General features: G+C 39.5%; 1 protein-coding gene across 3 annotated transcripts in view; it reads left to right on the forward strand.

The window, feature by feature from the left end:
- Positions 1-14,321, forward strand: part of DTNBP1 (dystrobrevin binding protein 1) — a 70,141-nt gene that overhangs the window by 3,231 nt on the left and 52,589 nt on the right. For all 3 annotated transcript variants that reach the window (XM_064160995.1, XM_064160997.1, XM_064160998.1), the window contains exons 2-5: positions 299-349; positions 2,150-2,200; positions 4,784-4,844; positions 9,824-9,956. In XM_064160995.1, the coding sequence (XP_064017065.1) occupies positions 299-349; positions 2,150-2,200; positions 4,784-4,844; positions 9,824-9,956 (296 nt within the window). The remainder of the gene's footprint in view (positions 1-298; positions 350-2,149; positions 2,201-4,783; positions 4,845-9,823; positions 9,957-14,321) is intronic.

A 14,321-nucleotide genomic window follows, 5' to 3' on the forward strand; every position in this document is an offset into this window, starting at 1 on the left:
TAATACCTGTCATCTGAGGAAAGAGTATCAAGAGCTGGATGACTTTAATATATAGCTTCTATTAAACTTTTCAGACCCAATTGCTTTATCTACTTGTAGAAAAATCTAGTAATTTACGAACAATGTTGGTGGAAATAATTTCATATGACAGTCTGCATGAAATGAAGTGAAATTTGATTTGTGAAATAAGCTGAAACACAATTAATTGTAATAGACTGGAGTTAACAATTATATGTTCATACAAGTTACCTGTTATTTGTATTAGGCATGTCTGACAGTTTTGTCTTTTGATTTATAGGTTGAAGACTTTGGGTGACAGATCAAGAGAAGCAAAAAAAAGCAGACAGAGGTACTTCTGCATGTCTTAGTGTATAGTATTGACCTAGGATGCTCTCGTTAAAGAATTTGAAAGTGGCCCATATATATGAGCCAGTTACAAGAACACATGCATGTAACTTTACAGTACATTCTTGTGACAACTGAAAGGCTTAACAGGACTGCCATTGATAGGCCCAAGTAATTTCTGATGGTGATGAATCAATCTATAAGTCACTATTTAGATTATGTGACTATTCAGTATTATTGTAGTACTTCATTGCAGTATATTGAAATGGATGTGTTTACGATCTCTAAATCTCATGTACGAAAACAGTGATTCAATTTATTAGTGTAAGAATAGCAGTATGTGCCTTTTTATTATGGAAAAATATATGTATAATGGAGAACTATTTCAAGAAAGTATTAGAATTGTCATAGGTTTTCTTTATCCTCTATATTTTAATATATTGTTCATTCTTTCAATCTGGGAAAGACTGCTTAAGGTTTGTAAGTGATGTCTGTGAATGTTGCTTCTTCAAATATGCTCAAGTGTAAAGCATGTTCTTGCTAAAACACAGTTTTGAAACAAGCCCTGAACAAAAATAAGCTATCTGAAACATGCTGTATTAAGTTCTGAAGCTTAGTGGTTTGCATATAAAGGTTTTTAATGGAAGATTGGTTGTATCAAGAAGACGCAGAAACTAAACCAGCAATGGGTAGTTTAAATAAAACTATTTTAGGCAGATGATTTCTCTGTATTTTTCCAGTCCATAATATTTTGGTCTGTCTGGTGTACTGTAAATATCTACCACTTTTTGAGAAAAGCACTGGACAAACCAATTGGATCATCACAAGTAAGGAAATGCAAGTGACTTCTAGTTTGCTGGTAGAGTTCTGGGACAAATGTAGATTACTTTGATTGTAAAGTTGACTGAAGCCTTGTGAGTCACCAGAGGTGGTGATCAGATGGACGTTTACAACTAACCATTTCATCAAGGAATGGATGATGCCTTCTTAATTTAAGGAATTCTCTGTATCATTTAACCTCCGTTCTCATGAGGCTATTTAACTTACTTTATACATACTGAAAGTACAACACAGGAGGACTTAGGAGTAATTTCTTGATACCCTCCTTGTAACTTTCGGCATGCAGGAATTGGCTAAGGAAAGCTAGAGCTCACCTGGACACTGAGGTTTGTTCAGCCTAAAGAATAGATGACTTTGCAGACACTTAACAGTAATGTGTCATTACCTATGAAGGGATTATCAAGAAGATTGGTATGTGGTGGGAACTCAAAGCTGATAGACATAACCTGAAATTAGATGTTCAAAGATCCAATAGCTAAAAATAAAGACGTTTTCCACGTGAATGTGTTTATGCTTCCAATAAATCATCACAGCATAAAACTGGCTAAGTATTTTTTATGTAGAATATATTAAACACAATCTCTTTACTGAGATAAGTAAAGAAGTTGTGTAGCAGTCTTATTTTTAGAGTCTTTCTGTCCACTATTCTGTGTTAAAGCAATGTTCATCCTGTGTGTTTATTAGCCGTATCTTAAAGTTGGTTTTAATAGATGTTGTTAAAAAGAGGTAATAATAGGCTAACATAAAATAAAAGGGGGGGGAAATCCCAACCCTGTCTTTGGAATGTTCTTGTAAGATACACTGTGAGAGGCATTTTAAAGCCAGAATTAAGGAAATAATTGTGAAAGTGAACAGTAGGGAGTATTTCTGTGCTCAGCATATTGTCAAGCATGGAGGTATGTGAACACTTTTTATAACAGCATTCTATTCCTTAACTTCTGTATATCTACAATTTGTTTTGTAGAACTTTTCAGGGTGTGCCAGAGTTTTCTGCTGGAACAGAATTACTGAGCAGGTATGACTTGCAATTTCTTTATTAACATTTGCTGCTTAGAATTTCAGAAGTAATGTTATTGCATGAAGACAATGAGAAGAAAATTGTGGTATCAATAATAATTTGTTCTGGATGTTCTCCTATGGCTTTCTTAAGGGAATCTGGGCCAAATAGTAATTTTTGTTATTCAGTCCCTTAATCTTGCTGTCGCTTTATAAGTGGGCATCAGATCCAGATCTTTCTCTCTCCCTCCCTGTGGCTCTCCAGGGGGAGTCTTATGTGGCAACTAATGAGGGAGTAACCTATCTGTAGCCTCCAAGGCTGCAGTGAAATTCTTGCTGCGTGATCAGACCTGTTTGGGCCTAAGGGGAGACAATGATGGGGAGAAAACAACAACTGGGGTTTTGTGATTTAGCTTGGTTGGGGGGGAAAGTGTGGGGGAATTTTCGTGTATCTTGTATCTGCATTAGGTGTTAAGGATTCATGTATTCTGTGTTTTCCTCTTTAAATACACTTTTCTGTACTCCTCTCCAGCAAGAGCATTTTTGTTTAACTCTTTTGAGAGTAAAATAATCATTTCTGTCTGCTCTCTAAACCCAAGACAGAAATTGGTGGCCCATATAGAGACAGAAATTGATCAGTGCCCATCATGGGCCCCAATTTCTTTCCTTCAGCTCTCCAGAGGGAGTCTGTTAATTTCTGTCCCCGTTTAGGGCCGTGAGACACATGGGCCTGAAGGACAGAACTGGTATTTACTCCTTCTGGGGACTGAAAATGAAAACACTGCATACCAATTTGAAGTTCAAAGGGAGTTTCTATTTACAGGTACATGTGTACAGAAGGTGATCAGGTAGAATCAATACATTTACAAACTAGGCCAAGTCTATCCAACTAAAACCTTCTAGAATCCTTCACCCTTTCCGCCCGCAGCAGGCCTGAGAGTAGGCCAAAACTGCCCTCCCCACCTCCGGCCTACAAGGCCTCAGTAGGCCACATGATGCGTCTCAAATTCCCTTCAAGCTAGGAAGCAGTCTCCCCAGCACAGGCCATGGCAGTGACGGGAGGAGAGGCAGGGAGCAGAGCAGAGCCATAGCAGCCAGGCACTGCCATGTAAGCCATGATACGTGTGCTCTTCCTGGGGAGAGTGAAGAGAGGAGAGGCAGGGAGCAGAGCAGAGCCATATCAGCCAGGCACGGCCTTGTAAGCCATGATACGTGTGCCCTTCCTGGGGAGAGTGAAGAGTGGAGAGGCAGGGAGCAGAGCAGAGCCATAGCAGCCAGGCACTGCCTTGTAAGCCATGATACGTGTGCTCTTCCTGGGGAGAGGAGAGGCAGGGAGCAGAGCAGAGCCATAGCAGCCAGGCACTGCCTTGTAAGCCATGATACGTGTGCCCTTCCTGGGGAGAGGAGAGGCAGGGAGCAGAGCAGAGCCATAGCAGCCAGGCACTGCCTTGTAAGCCATGATACGTGTGCTCTTCCTGGGGAGAGGAGAGGCAGGGAGCAGAGCAGAGCCATATCAGCCAGGCACTGCCTTGTAAGCCATGATACGTGTGCCCTTCCTGGGGAGAGGAGAGGCAGGGAGCAGGGAGCAGAGGAGAGCCATAGCAGCCAGGCATGGCCTTGTAAGCCATGATACGTGTGCCCTTCCTGGGGAGAGGAGAGGCAGGGAGCAGAGGAGAGCCATAGCAGCCAGGCACGGCCTTGTAAGCCATGATACGTGTGCCCTTCCTGGGGAGAGTGAAGAGAGGAGAGGCAGGGAGCAGAGCAGAGCCATAGCAGCCAGGCACTGCCTTGTAAGCCATGATACGTGTGCCCTTCCTGGGGAGAGTGAAGAGAGGAGAGGCAGGGAGCAGAGCAGAGCCATAGCAGCCAGGCACGGCCTTGTAAGCCATGGTACGTGTGCCCTTCCTGGGGAGAGGAGAGGCAGGGAGCAGAGCAGAGCCATAGCAGCCAGGCACGGCCTTGTAAGCCATGATACGTGTGCCCTTCCTGGGGAGAGGAGAGGCAGGGAGGAGAGCCATATCAGCCAGGCACGGCCTTGTAAGCAGTGACACCGGAAAGTGGAATAGAACACAGTGCTACAATATCCTAGGATGACCAGGTCTGTCCCCTGGGACTCTCTGTCTCTTTCTGGAGGACTTTGTCTCTCTAGTGCTCTTAGGGGAACCTAGGCCTCCCAAAGAGCGACAGAAGCTATCTGCGTGATAAATTTCCTTTGTATTTCTAGCTTAAAAACAAACAAACCTGTTCTCTAATTTTGGGTGGAGATGTGTGATTACAATCTTGTTAATTGTTTTAATTTCTTAATGAAAACTTGAGTTCCCAGTTGTGCCTAAGGCTTTTATGTGTAGTCTTCTACGTATTACTGGATCCATTTAGCTCTTAATAGGAGCTGATAGGTTTAAAAAACATGAATCACTACTTCTTAGAAAGAAAATATTACTTAATCGATTGGTGGAACAGTAAATATCAGAAAGAACTCAGCAGCTCTTTTAGCTGTGTCATTTCTGGTATTCTCTGTAAATACAAGCACAGTGGCATCTGTGAAATCCTCTTCCCTTGTCAAGGAGACACACTGAGAATAGTAATTTATTTTTCTTCTCAGATATGAAGATGCTTGGGCTGCCCTTCACAAAGGAGCCAAAGATTGTGCAAAAGCTGGGGAGGTAAGAAAAAAATAACAATGCCACTCTTGAAATATTTTCAAATGTGTAACTAATTTTAACATAAATGTTTAGTACCTGTACCGGGTTGACCCTGACTACTTGGTAAGCACCCACACAGCCTTGTTCATTCCCCCATAGGAGGAACGGTTCAAGATAACGAGAGTTTAATAATTGAAGGGCAATAGGAAAACAACTGATAGAAAAAAAATCTTTCAACATCCCACAAGCAGTCTTAATGCCCAGCCAGTATGGGCAGTGGTTACTTTGGAAGACCAAGCCTGTAGTTTTTATCAGTGAGCATGATGTTACGTGGTATGAAATATCCCTTTAGATACCATTTGGTTTGGAAACTATTGTGCTTACTGTTCTGGCTGTGTCCCCTTCCAAACCTTTTCTGCACTCCCAGCCTACTTGGTGGGGAAGGGAGATGTGCAAGCATTGCTCAGCAATATCCAAAACACTGGTTTGTTACCAACATGCTTTTTGTTAGCAATGCAAACCAGAGCACCGAGTGGGCTGTATGTGAGCCAACAGACAGGACACAGAATAATCACAAAAGTATGGGTGAAATGCAAAGAATAAACTTATTCTCATTACATCATGAACTGGGGGACCTCTCTAGCATCACCCAGCCAGAGGCACGCAAGTGAAGATGCAGGCAGTGTGGAGCTTTTTTAGTGCTAAAGAGTGGAAAAGCTTCTCAACCTGCTGCTTTCTCCTGTATAACAAGTTTTTTTTTGTGGAATCATAGAATGGCCTGGGCTGGGAGGGACCTCCAAAGGTCATCTAGTTCACTCCCCCACCCACACAGTCAGCAGGGGCATCCTCAACTGCACCAGGTTGCTCAGAGCAACTGGTGTATTTTTTCCACTGTGCTTTGATCTTTCCCACGACAGGGCAACAGTCTCAAACATGTTTATTAAAGTACCTGAGTTCATCACAGGCCCATTGTCTAAACACAGATGTACTTACCAGGCACACAAAACAATATGATATGTGTTCTTCAACCCCCCAGCTGGAAGTCACTTCAGTGTGTTTGCTGTCATCCTTGCCAGTCTTGCTTTATTTTCCCACAAGCTACTATGAAGAAAATAAACTTCACCTGAAACCAGTGCAACCAGTATAATGAAAAAGTAATGGTCTATATTGCTGCTTGGGGGAAAAATTGCCAAGTTGCACTGTTGTGTGGTTTTTCATTTCTACTGCGGTTCTAAGACAACATTTGACAGGCAGCTGACGAAATGGGTCGGAATATCCATTTCCTTGTGTCTGACAGCTCGTACGGATTGGATGATACTCATCCTCCAGTTAGTATTCTTAGACCATTAAATACAGACCTTGTAAAACTGGAAGTTCTCTGTGTCTGTGATCGTTTCTCAAAAAATACTGTCTAACAAGAATGATCTGAAGTTCATTTCTGTGTTTGCTTTTTGATACTTCAACATCATCCGGGAGAATTTCCTACTGCTTTTAAAGCAGTTTTCCCTCGATACATGGACACCTAGAATTTATTGTCTTCTGTCCTTTGTTCAGATACATGCAATCACTACTTTCACTTCAAAAATATTTTATATTGCACTTCTGTTTCTCTCTTGATTATATTAGGTTAGAGAAGCATATTTAGAAGTACAGCTTCGTCATAATGTGACAAGAAGTTGATGTTAAAAATATGACATGTCCAGAAATCTGTGTGGTGTTTCTGCACTCTTCTATGATTATTTGAAATACTTTAACTTAGCTAGAAATATTATTTTGAGACAGCCTGAGAAATCTTAACATTGCAAATAAATGGCATTGTAAAGAGTAAGTAGTAATGTAGACAGTAATGTAATGCAAACATTAAATAACATCACACCATGTCAACAATTGCAAAATTATATTGCATGTTACTACAGCAGCTCTTTAAAAGAAGAGTAGGGGCAAGCACACTTGCTGTTTGGAGTTGAACCATGTTGGTGGTTAGTGTCAGGGTAGGGCTGTTGCACTGGTTCTGTTTGCTGCCTTCTCCTAGTGGACAGGAAATGGCAAGATTTGACTTGTCTGGCTGACAAGATCCAGAAGTTTCAGTGCTTTCTCCAATTATTAGGTTTTCTTTTTCTGCCCTGGAAGTAGTGTGTCAAGCTGTGTGGTTTATTTCTGGAATGTGGGGAAAGAAAACTTCCAGCAACTGCTAGTGATGCATTGCTCTGCTATTCAGGAGCTCTGCACCAGACCTGCCAGAGAATGTAAGCTGGATGGCCACAATGTGGAACAAGACTGAGCTGCGGAGTTCTCTCTTCTGGCTGAAACCTTCACTCTGACCAGCTGCATCTTCCCTGGCTCTTCTGGTTTCCTTAGGAGGCTTTATAGAAGCATAGAATTGTTTCAACTGGAAAAGACCTCTAAAATCCATTAATCTGACCCATTGACCTAAACCCACCTTGTTCATTAAACCATATCCTAAAGTGCTATGTCTACACGTTTTTTGAACACCTCCAGGAACAGTGACTCCATCTCCCTGGGCACTCTATTCCAATGCCTGACCATTCCTTCAGTAAATAAATTTTTTGTAACGTGCAGTTTAAACCTCTCTGTTGCAATTTGAGGCTATTTCCTCTCATCACTTGATACAAGGGAGAAGAGATGAAGACCTACCTCACTACAATCTCCTTTCAGAGAGTTTTAGAGAGCAATGAGGTCCCCTTTCAGCCTGCTCTTCTCCAGACTAAATAATCCCAGTTCTCTCAGCTGGTCCTCTTAAGACTTGTTCTCTAGCTTCAACAGCTTCATTGCTGTTCTGGATGTGCTCCAGCACTTCAGCATCCTCCATATAGCAAGGTGCCCAAAACTGAACACGGTATTTGAGGTGTGGCATTAGCAGTGCTGAGTACAGAGACGGTCGCTTCCTACTCCTGCTGCTCACTCTTCTCAAGGCAGGTTAGGGTCTTTGGCCTTCTTGGCTGCCTGAACACACTGCTGGCTCATGTTCAGCTGATTGTCAACCAGTACCCTTAGGTCCTCTGCTGGGCGGTTTTCCAGGTGCTCTCTTCTAAGTCTGTACTATTTCACGAGATTGTTGCAGCTCAACTGAAGGATGTGGCACTTGGCCTTGTTAAACCTCATACAAATTACACTGTCACATCAATCCAGCCACTCCAGCTCCTTTTGCAGAGCTTTCCTATCTTCAAGCAGATCAGCACTTCCATCCAATTTAGTGTTATCTGCAAACTTACTGAAGATGCACTCAATTCCATTATCAAGATCATTGATAAAGATATTACACAAGACTGGCCTCAAAACTGAGCCATGTGGAACACTGTTTGTGAGCAGCTGCCAACTGGATTTACTTCTGTTCACCCCCGCTCTTTGGGCTCTGCCATCCAACCACTTTCCAGCCCAGCAGTGTCTACTCATCCAAGCCATGAACAGTTTCTTCATAAGGCTGCAGTGGGAGACAGTGTCTTCTCTGTATCTTTTGCCAATGTATAAAAGCCTCTTGTTTGATGTATTTTGAAGAGATGTAGTAAGAGTAAAAAATATTTGTTTCCTGGTCTTCTCTTGCATAATAACATGGCCCATAATTTTCCATCTTTTGGATTGAAATCCTTCTATATTAAAGAGATGAGGTTCTCTCAACCAGCTTTGTATGCTGTACTACTCTTGATTTTTTTTTTTTAAGATATCTTAAATTACTTGCTTGAAATTTTATAGTATTTTCAATAATTTGCTTTTAAAATTGTAGTTCAGAAAACAGTGTGAGGGCTCATATGTATAAAACCTGTGTAATCTTCTTATATATTGTGGCTACTTGGGAAAATCAAAACAAAAAACTTCTAAAAAGTCCTTGACATTTCCATGAAATTCAGATGGTTACTTTTGGGAGAATCCAGAATAAATATTGCTTGTGGTTTCTTGCTTGTTTCTTCTACAGAAAGGTAGAGAATACAGGGTTCAATTAGATTAAAATTGTGTAGGCACACAAGATAAACTGTACTGTACCAGGCCTAAAGGTCCACTTGTCCAGCATCCTTTTTCTGGTACTGGCAAGTAGCAGATGAATTACTGATGTCTGATTTATAAATGTTGAGTAGAGAAAGGAAGGTGAAAATGTCAAGCTTTAATTGCTTCCTGCGTTCTTACCATGTTAAATTATAGATGCTAACTTCCAGTACCATCTACAAAATTATTCTAAAAATGCTGCTTTTAGGTTAATTGAATGCAGCTAAAATTATAATGTCTCTAGACTGAAATGTTCTTCTGCTGTGCCATCATCTCATGGCGTTGGGTTTTTTTTGTTTACTGTTTAGCTGATATAAATCCAATATCTCAGTCTCAAAAATAGTCTTGGCTTCAGTTGTATTAAGAATGTTGGTCTTCTGAAGTGTTTCACTGGGTACCAAGCTTTGGAATAAATTTCCTGACCTTGCTTGGTACAACAGGATGGCTTTTCAACAGGGATAGGTACCTGAAGGAATTTGGAAATGGGTGACATTGTCATTTTTCTAAAAAAAAATCTGTCTGAAATGGGTCAAATTTTAAATCTTGGAGAGCTTCTGTCCATTGCTTCTGTTTCTGCACCTAAGTTGTAAAAAACCTGAGGAATCCAGATTGCTGATACAGCTTTGTGCTGCAGTTGTGTGCAGGAGGAAGAATGCGTAGTAGAAATTGTTACCTGTAATCTTCTGATCTTTCTGGTTTTTATAGACACTGTACTATATCGACAAAACTTTTAAGTGTACCTGTAAAATATTTCTTATATTGAGTAATATATTGATAAATAACTTTTGTTTTGATCAGAGCATTTTACTCTTAAGTTTTTTGTAATACAAGGGCTTTCTTGACCACGTTGCATATTTACTTGAGAAATACAGAAGTTAGAGTTCTATAAGGTTGCTCTATTAACCTTACACTTGCAGATGTGGGAATGACAAAAATTAATTGAGATGCTTATAAATAAGTTCATAAATTTGCAAGTAAAGTAAAGAAAATGTTTGTTTCAGCTGGTGGATAGTGAAGTTGTGATGCTTTCTGCCCACTGGGAGAAGAAAAGGAACAGTCTGATGGAACTGCAAGATCAGCTCCAGCAAATACCTGGGTTTTTAGCAGATCTGGAATGCCTCACAGCAAATCTAGGTAAGGATTTTTAGATGTGACAAGCATTCATGTCAGTACAGAGGATTAGACTGAAGCTCAGCTGTTGAGAACATTGCAATCATAAAACTTTGTTTTGCTTCTCAAACACATCCTCTTTAACAGTTCTTAAACTGGTTTTGTAAAAGAGCAAAATTGGTAGCCATTGCTTTCCCAACCATTAAAATATTGTGTGTCACTGTTGGGGAAAAAGAGTAATGTTATGGGTGCTTCATGTTTTGGTGTGAACAGTTGGAAATTATTGTGAATTCTTTAAGATTTGTGAAAAGTGTAAGCACTTCTCCATGTAGCTGCTTCACTTTCAGTCTCTGTCATCTTACGTAATCATTTGTTTGAAATTATCATTTGACTGGGAGAAGAGAAGCAAGTAATGTATTTGGCTAGGGATAATTTCAAGGCAGAAACCTTTCACTGGGAGTAGCTTCTGTAATTTGTTAGTGTACAAGGTTAGGCTAATCTGAAGTGGTACCACACTGGGTGAAGCTATCGATGCTTCATGTTAAGGTTACCAAATACCTCATGTTTGCTACATGGGTTCAGTTTTTTGGAACTTCACCGAATTTAACCTATTGATTTAATTTAAAAGATTAAAAGATAATCCTTTAGTGCACTACTTCTGGAAACTTCTCATACCAAACTGATTTGCTGTTTAAAATTATATTGGGCAGAATTTAATAGACCTCAGCCTTTTAAACACTGTTAGTGTTACTGAGCCTCAAAGTCAAATTAAAGTTTTGAAAGAATGCTGCATGTGCATGGATTGTAGTAGTCAACTTCCCCAAGGACTTTGTCTACCATTTTCCAGGTTGAAAGTAAGCAGAAAATTCTTCATGTAATTGCAGCTTTTTTTGTGGAGTGGGCTGGATTTGTGTGCTGGCATCTGATATGAGGACAAGGGTTATTTTCTGTGTTCAAAGGCTAATTTCTCATTCTTTCATGCTCAGTGGATATGCACAAATAGGCTTTTGTTCCTAGGTAGGCTGGCAATAACTTGGCTATTTCTGAACCAAGGAATGCATTTATATATTTTTATTACAATTTTCTTACACCACCTTATTTGGTAAGGGTTTTATCATGTGTGGTAACCATATAATGTTGGATTTTTGAAAAGCTCTGTTATTTTTGGAGGAAATACCAATTCAAATAAGGATTTTTTTTAATACTTATTTTAATATCCTCCTGCACAAAATGATGCAGTGCAGTTGTAGCCCACAGATAAGCAAATTATTAAAACCTGTTGGAATGGGGTTTTGTAGCTCATAACTGTGAATACTATAAATGCTGATGAACTGGGCTTACCTTCCCATTGCTAACGTTACAGTTTTATGAACTAGAATTAATCTCACTCTGATTGTAGAATTACTTGGAGAGCTCTCACTGTCTCTACAGTATTTTTTTGTTACTCTACAAGCAGGATTTAAGAAAGTGTTAAGCAGTCTGCATGGGTAAGCTAATGGATTTTTAAACTTACTGCTAAGACTGAGATTTGAACCAAATCTTCTAGCCTGACCTTATGTGGAATTTCAGGTAAATCACCTAGAGGTTTTTATTAGTTCATTCCAGGCACTCTGAGGTTTTTTGAATATTTTTTTTCTGATAAGTTTTACAGGCTTGGTTTGAAGAGAGAGGTATAATTTGTCCCAGATTCAACATCAAAACTTCTAAAAGTGATTTTGCAGAAATTGCTGCAACATTCTGCTCACTGGTTTTAGTTTTTAGAACTCTGAACTATCTGCCTTTTATAAATGTAAATGGTTTATAAATGTACTATGGCTGTGAATTTTAAAGATAAGTGAAACGTTCTGGAAAAAGAATGGGAGGAAAATAAGGGGGAGAGGGGGCAAAAATAGAATTCTGATTTGCTGTATCCTGGATTGTATGTTCAAGATATAATTTGGCTAATCATCATTTTGGAAAAGTAATAGTTCTGTGTTGTGACACAATATATTTCTAATAAGTATGGTAATGATTTCATTTTGAAAGTAGATAGGGAACCTTGGCTGCTTTTGGTAAAAGAAATTTCAGATAGCAAAACTCACAGAAAACATCAGATTGGAAGAGACCTTCAAGATCATCCAGTCCAACCCTCAACCCAGTACTGGAAGGTCAGTGCTAAACCATGTCCTGAAGCGCCAGGTCTGTGCACTGCTTAAACATCCAGGAGTGGTGACTGCATCACTGACCTGGATAGACCATTCCAGTGTTTGATATCCCTCTCCATGAAGAGATACTTTCTGATATCCAGATTGAACCTCCCCTGGTGCAGCTTGAAACCATTTCTTCTAGTCTTGTTGCTTGACACCAAGGAGAAGAAGCTGTTCCTCTCCTCACTCCAACCTCCCTTCAGGTAGTTGTAGAGAGCAATGATGTCTCCTCTCAGCCTCTTCATCTCCAGACTGAACAGCCTCAGCTTCCTCAGACACTCCTTGTAGGTCACGAGCCCTTTTAGCGACCTACTTAGAATTGGTATGAGCAATGTACAGATTCTTCAGCTTTTGCTGTGAGTTACAAGATACATTTTAATGAGTACTCTTGGAAATAGCTATTTAACTTAGGTATTCATGTTATCAGTCATCCCCTCGTGTCAGTTAAAGAGTCTGTGTCTTTGATGAATTTGTTACACAATAACTCGTAACTACTGTTGAAAATGTTGAAGAAAAAAACAGTCTGTGTGAAAGTAAAAAGGACAGTTATTTCCCTGTCCAAGTCCAGAATTTGGGTCATCATTTGGGCTAATTTTTGAGATACCAAAAATATGCACCTGACATATTTGTCTCAGTATGAAAAATGCTTCATGTTTGAGAAGAAATGTTTTTTCTTAAATATCTGGTTTGATTGCAGCAAATTAGTGTGCACAAACCTTGATCCAAAGCCAAGGTTCACTGCTTTTTTTAAACATCTAATGTTAGCCATCAACTTGATACTGGTTTCAGAAAGGCTGATCATGAATCTAGGTGACACATTTAATGTAGGGTGAAAATATTTAGACTAGTGAGACTGGGAAGAAAATCAGACTGGAAGACAATAAGGCTTTTACAGAAATAAAAGTAATTGCTTCCTAGCCTTTGATTTATGGGTTTTTGGTTGGTTGCTTAGGATTTTCCATGTATTGGTGAGATGAGTGTGTAAATCTATTAGGGAAATAAACTTTTTGTGCTGCTGAAGGAGGGTATCCTTGTATCTTGAGCAGAAGGATGTGCCTTAGTTTCAGTATGAAAGTTAACATTTTCTAGCTTTGTAAAACTCATTCCAATTTGTTCAGAGAAGCACAAATATATTGTAAAAAAAGACATGTACTCTTTGTTTCAGAAGTGGGATTAAAGTCATCTTAATGGCCTCTTCAGACATTAAGGAAATGTAAAAAATTGCAAAGTAGAAGGTCACAGTGATTATAATATCTTTTTCATTACAAGATTTACAAGATTATCCTTCTCATTATGAGATTTTGAGTTTGGTAACATTTGAACTACTTCAAGAATTTAATAATCCATATTTTAATAAATTAATAATCCATATTTCACAGAGAGAGTGATTTGCCATTAGAATGGGCTGCCCAGGGAGGTGGTGGAGTTGCTGTCTCTGGAGGTGTTCAGGAAAAGACTGAATGAGGCACTTAGTGCCATGATCTAGTTGATTGGATAGGGCTGAGTGGTAGGTTGGGCTGGATGATCTTGGAGGTCTCTTCTGACTTGGTTGATTCTATGATTTTGGGTACTCATTTTGCAGTAAGAAAATATGTTTTAATTAAGTATAATTATTATTCCATTTCTTGATTAAAAATGACAATGATTTTTTTCCAGTTTAGATAATGCAACATAATTCCAATAGCATACAGTATTCTGAGATTATAGAATTTAATTTTTAGGTTGCTTAATCAGTTTGTAGACAGCCTCTAAAATAGTACTTTCAGGAGAAAAAAATTCAGTGAGTAACAGCCCATAGACTTGTCTCTTGGGGCAATACATGAGTAACTTTGAGAAAGAGAAGTCATTAGTTTATTGTTATCTATTTATTAATTGTGGCTTATGTCAGGATTTAGGGACTAGTAGATATTGATCAAGTGAAAGGGAATTTAAGACTAGACTGTTTTAATTAATGTTTTTCACAAGACCTGACATTTGAACTTGAACTTCTGAATTGTGTTTTTTTGCTTAAATAACAGCTTCTTTTTTTGTTAGCATCTAGCAATTGATAGCTCTTGGAGGAAAAAAAGAGGTTAACGTAATCACCTACATATAAGGAAAAACTTGTTTAGCCAGAGCACTGACTGGAGCAGGCTGCTTGAGGGGGTTATGGAGTCTTCTCTGGAGAGATTCAAAGCCCACCTGGACAAGATCCTGGGCAACC

The sequence above is a fragment of the Pogoniulus pusillus genome, chromosome 21, assembly GCF_015220805.1.
Source record: "Pogoniulus pusillus isolate bPogPus1 chromosome 21, bPogPus1.pri, whole genome shotgun sequence".
NCBI lineage: Eukaryota > Metazoa > Chordata > Aves > Piciformes > Lybiidae > Pogoniulus > Pogoniulus pusillus.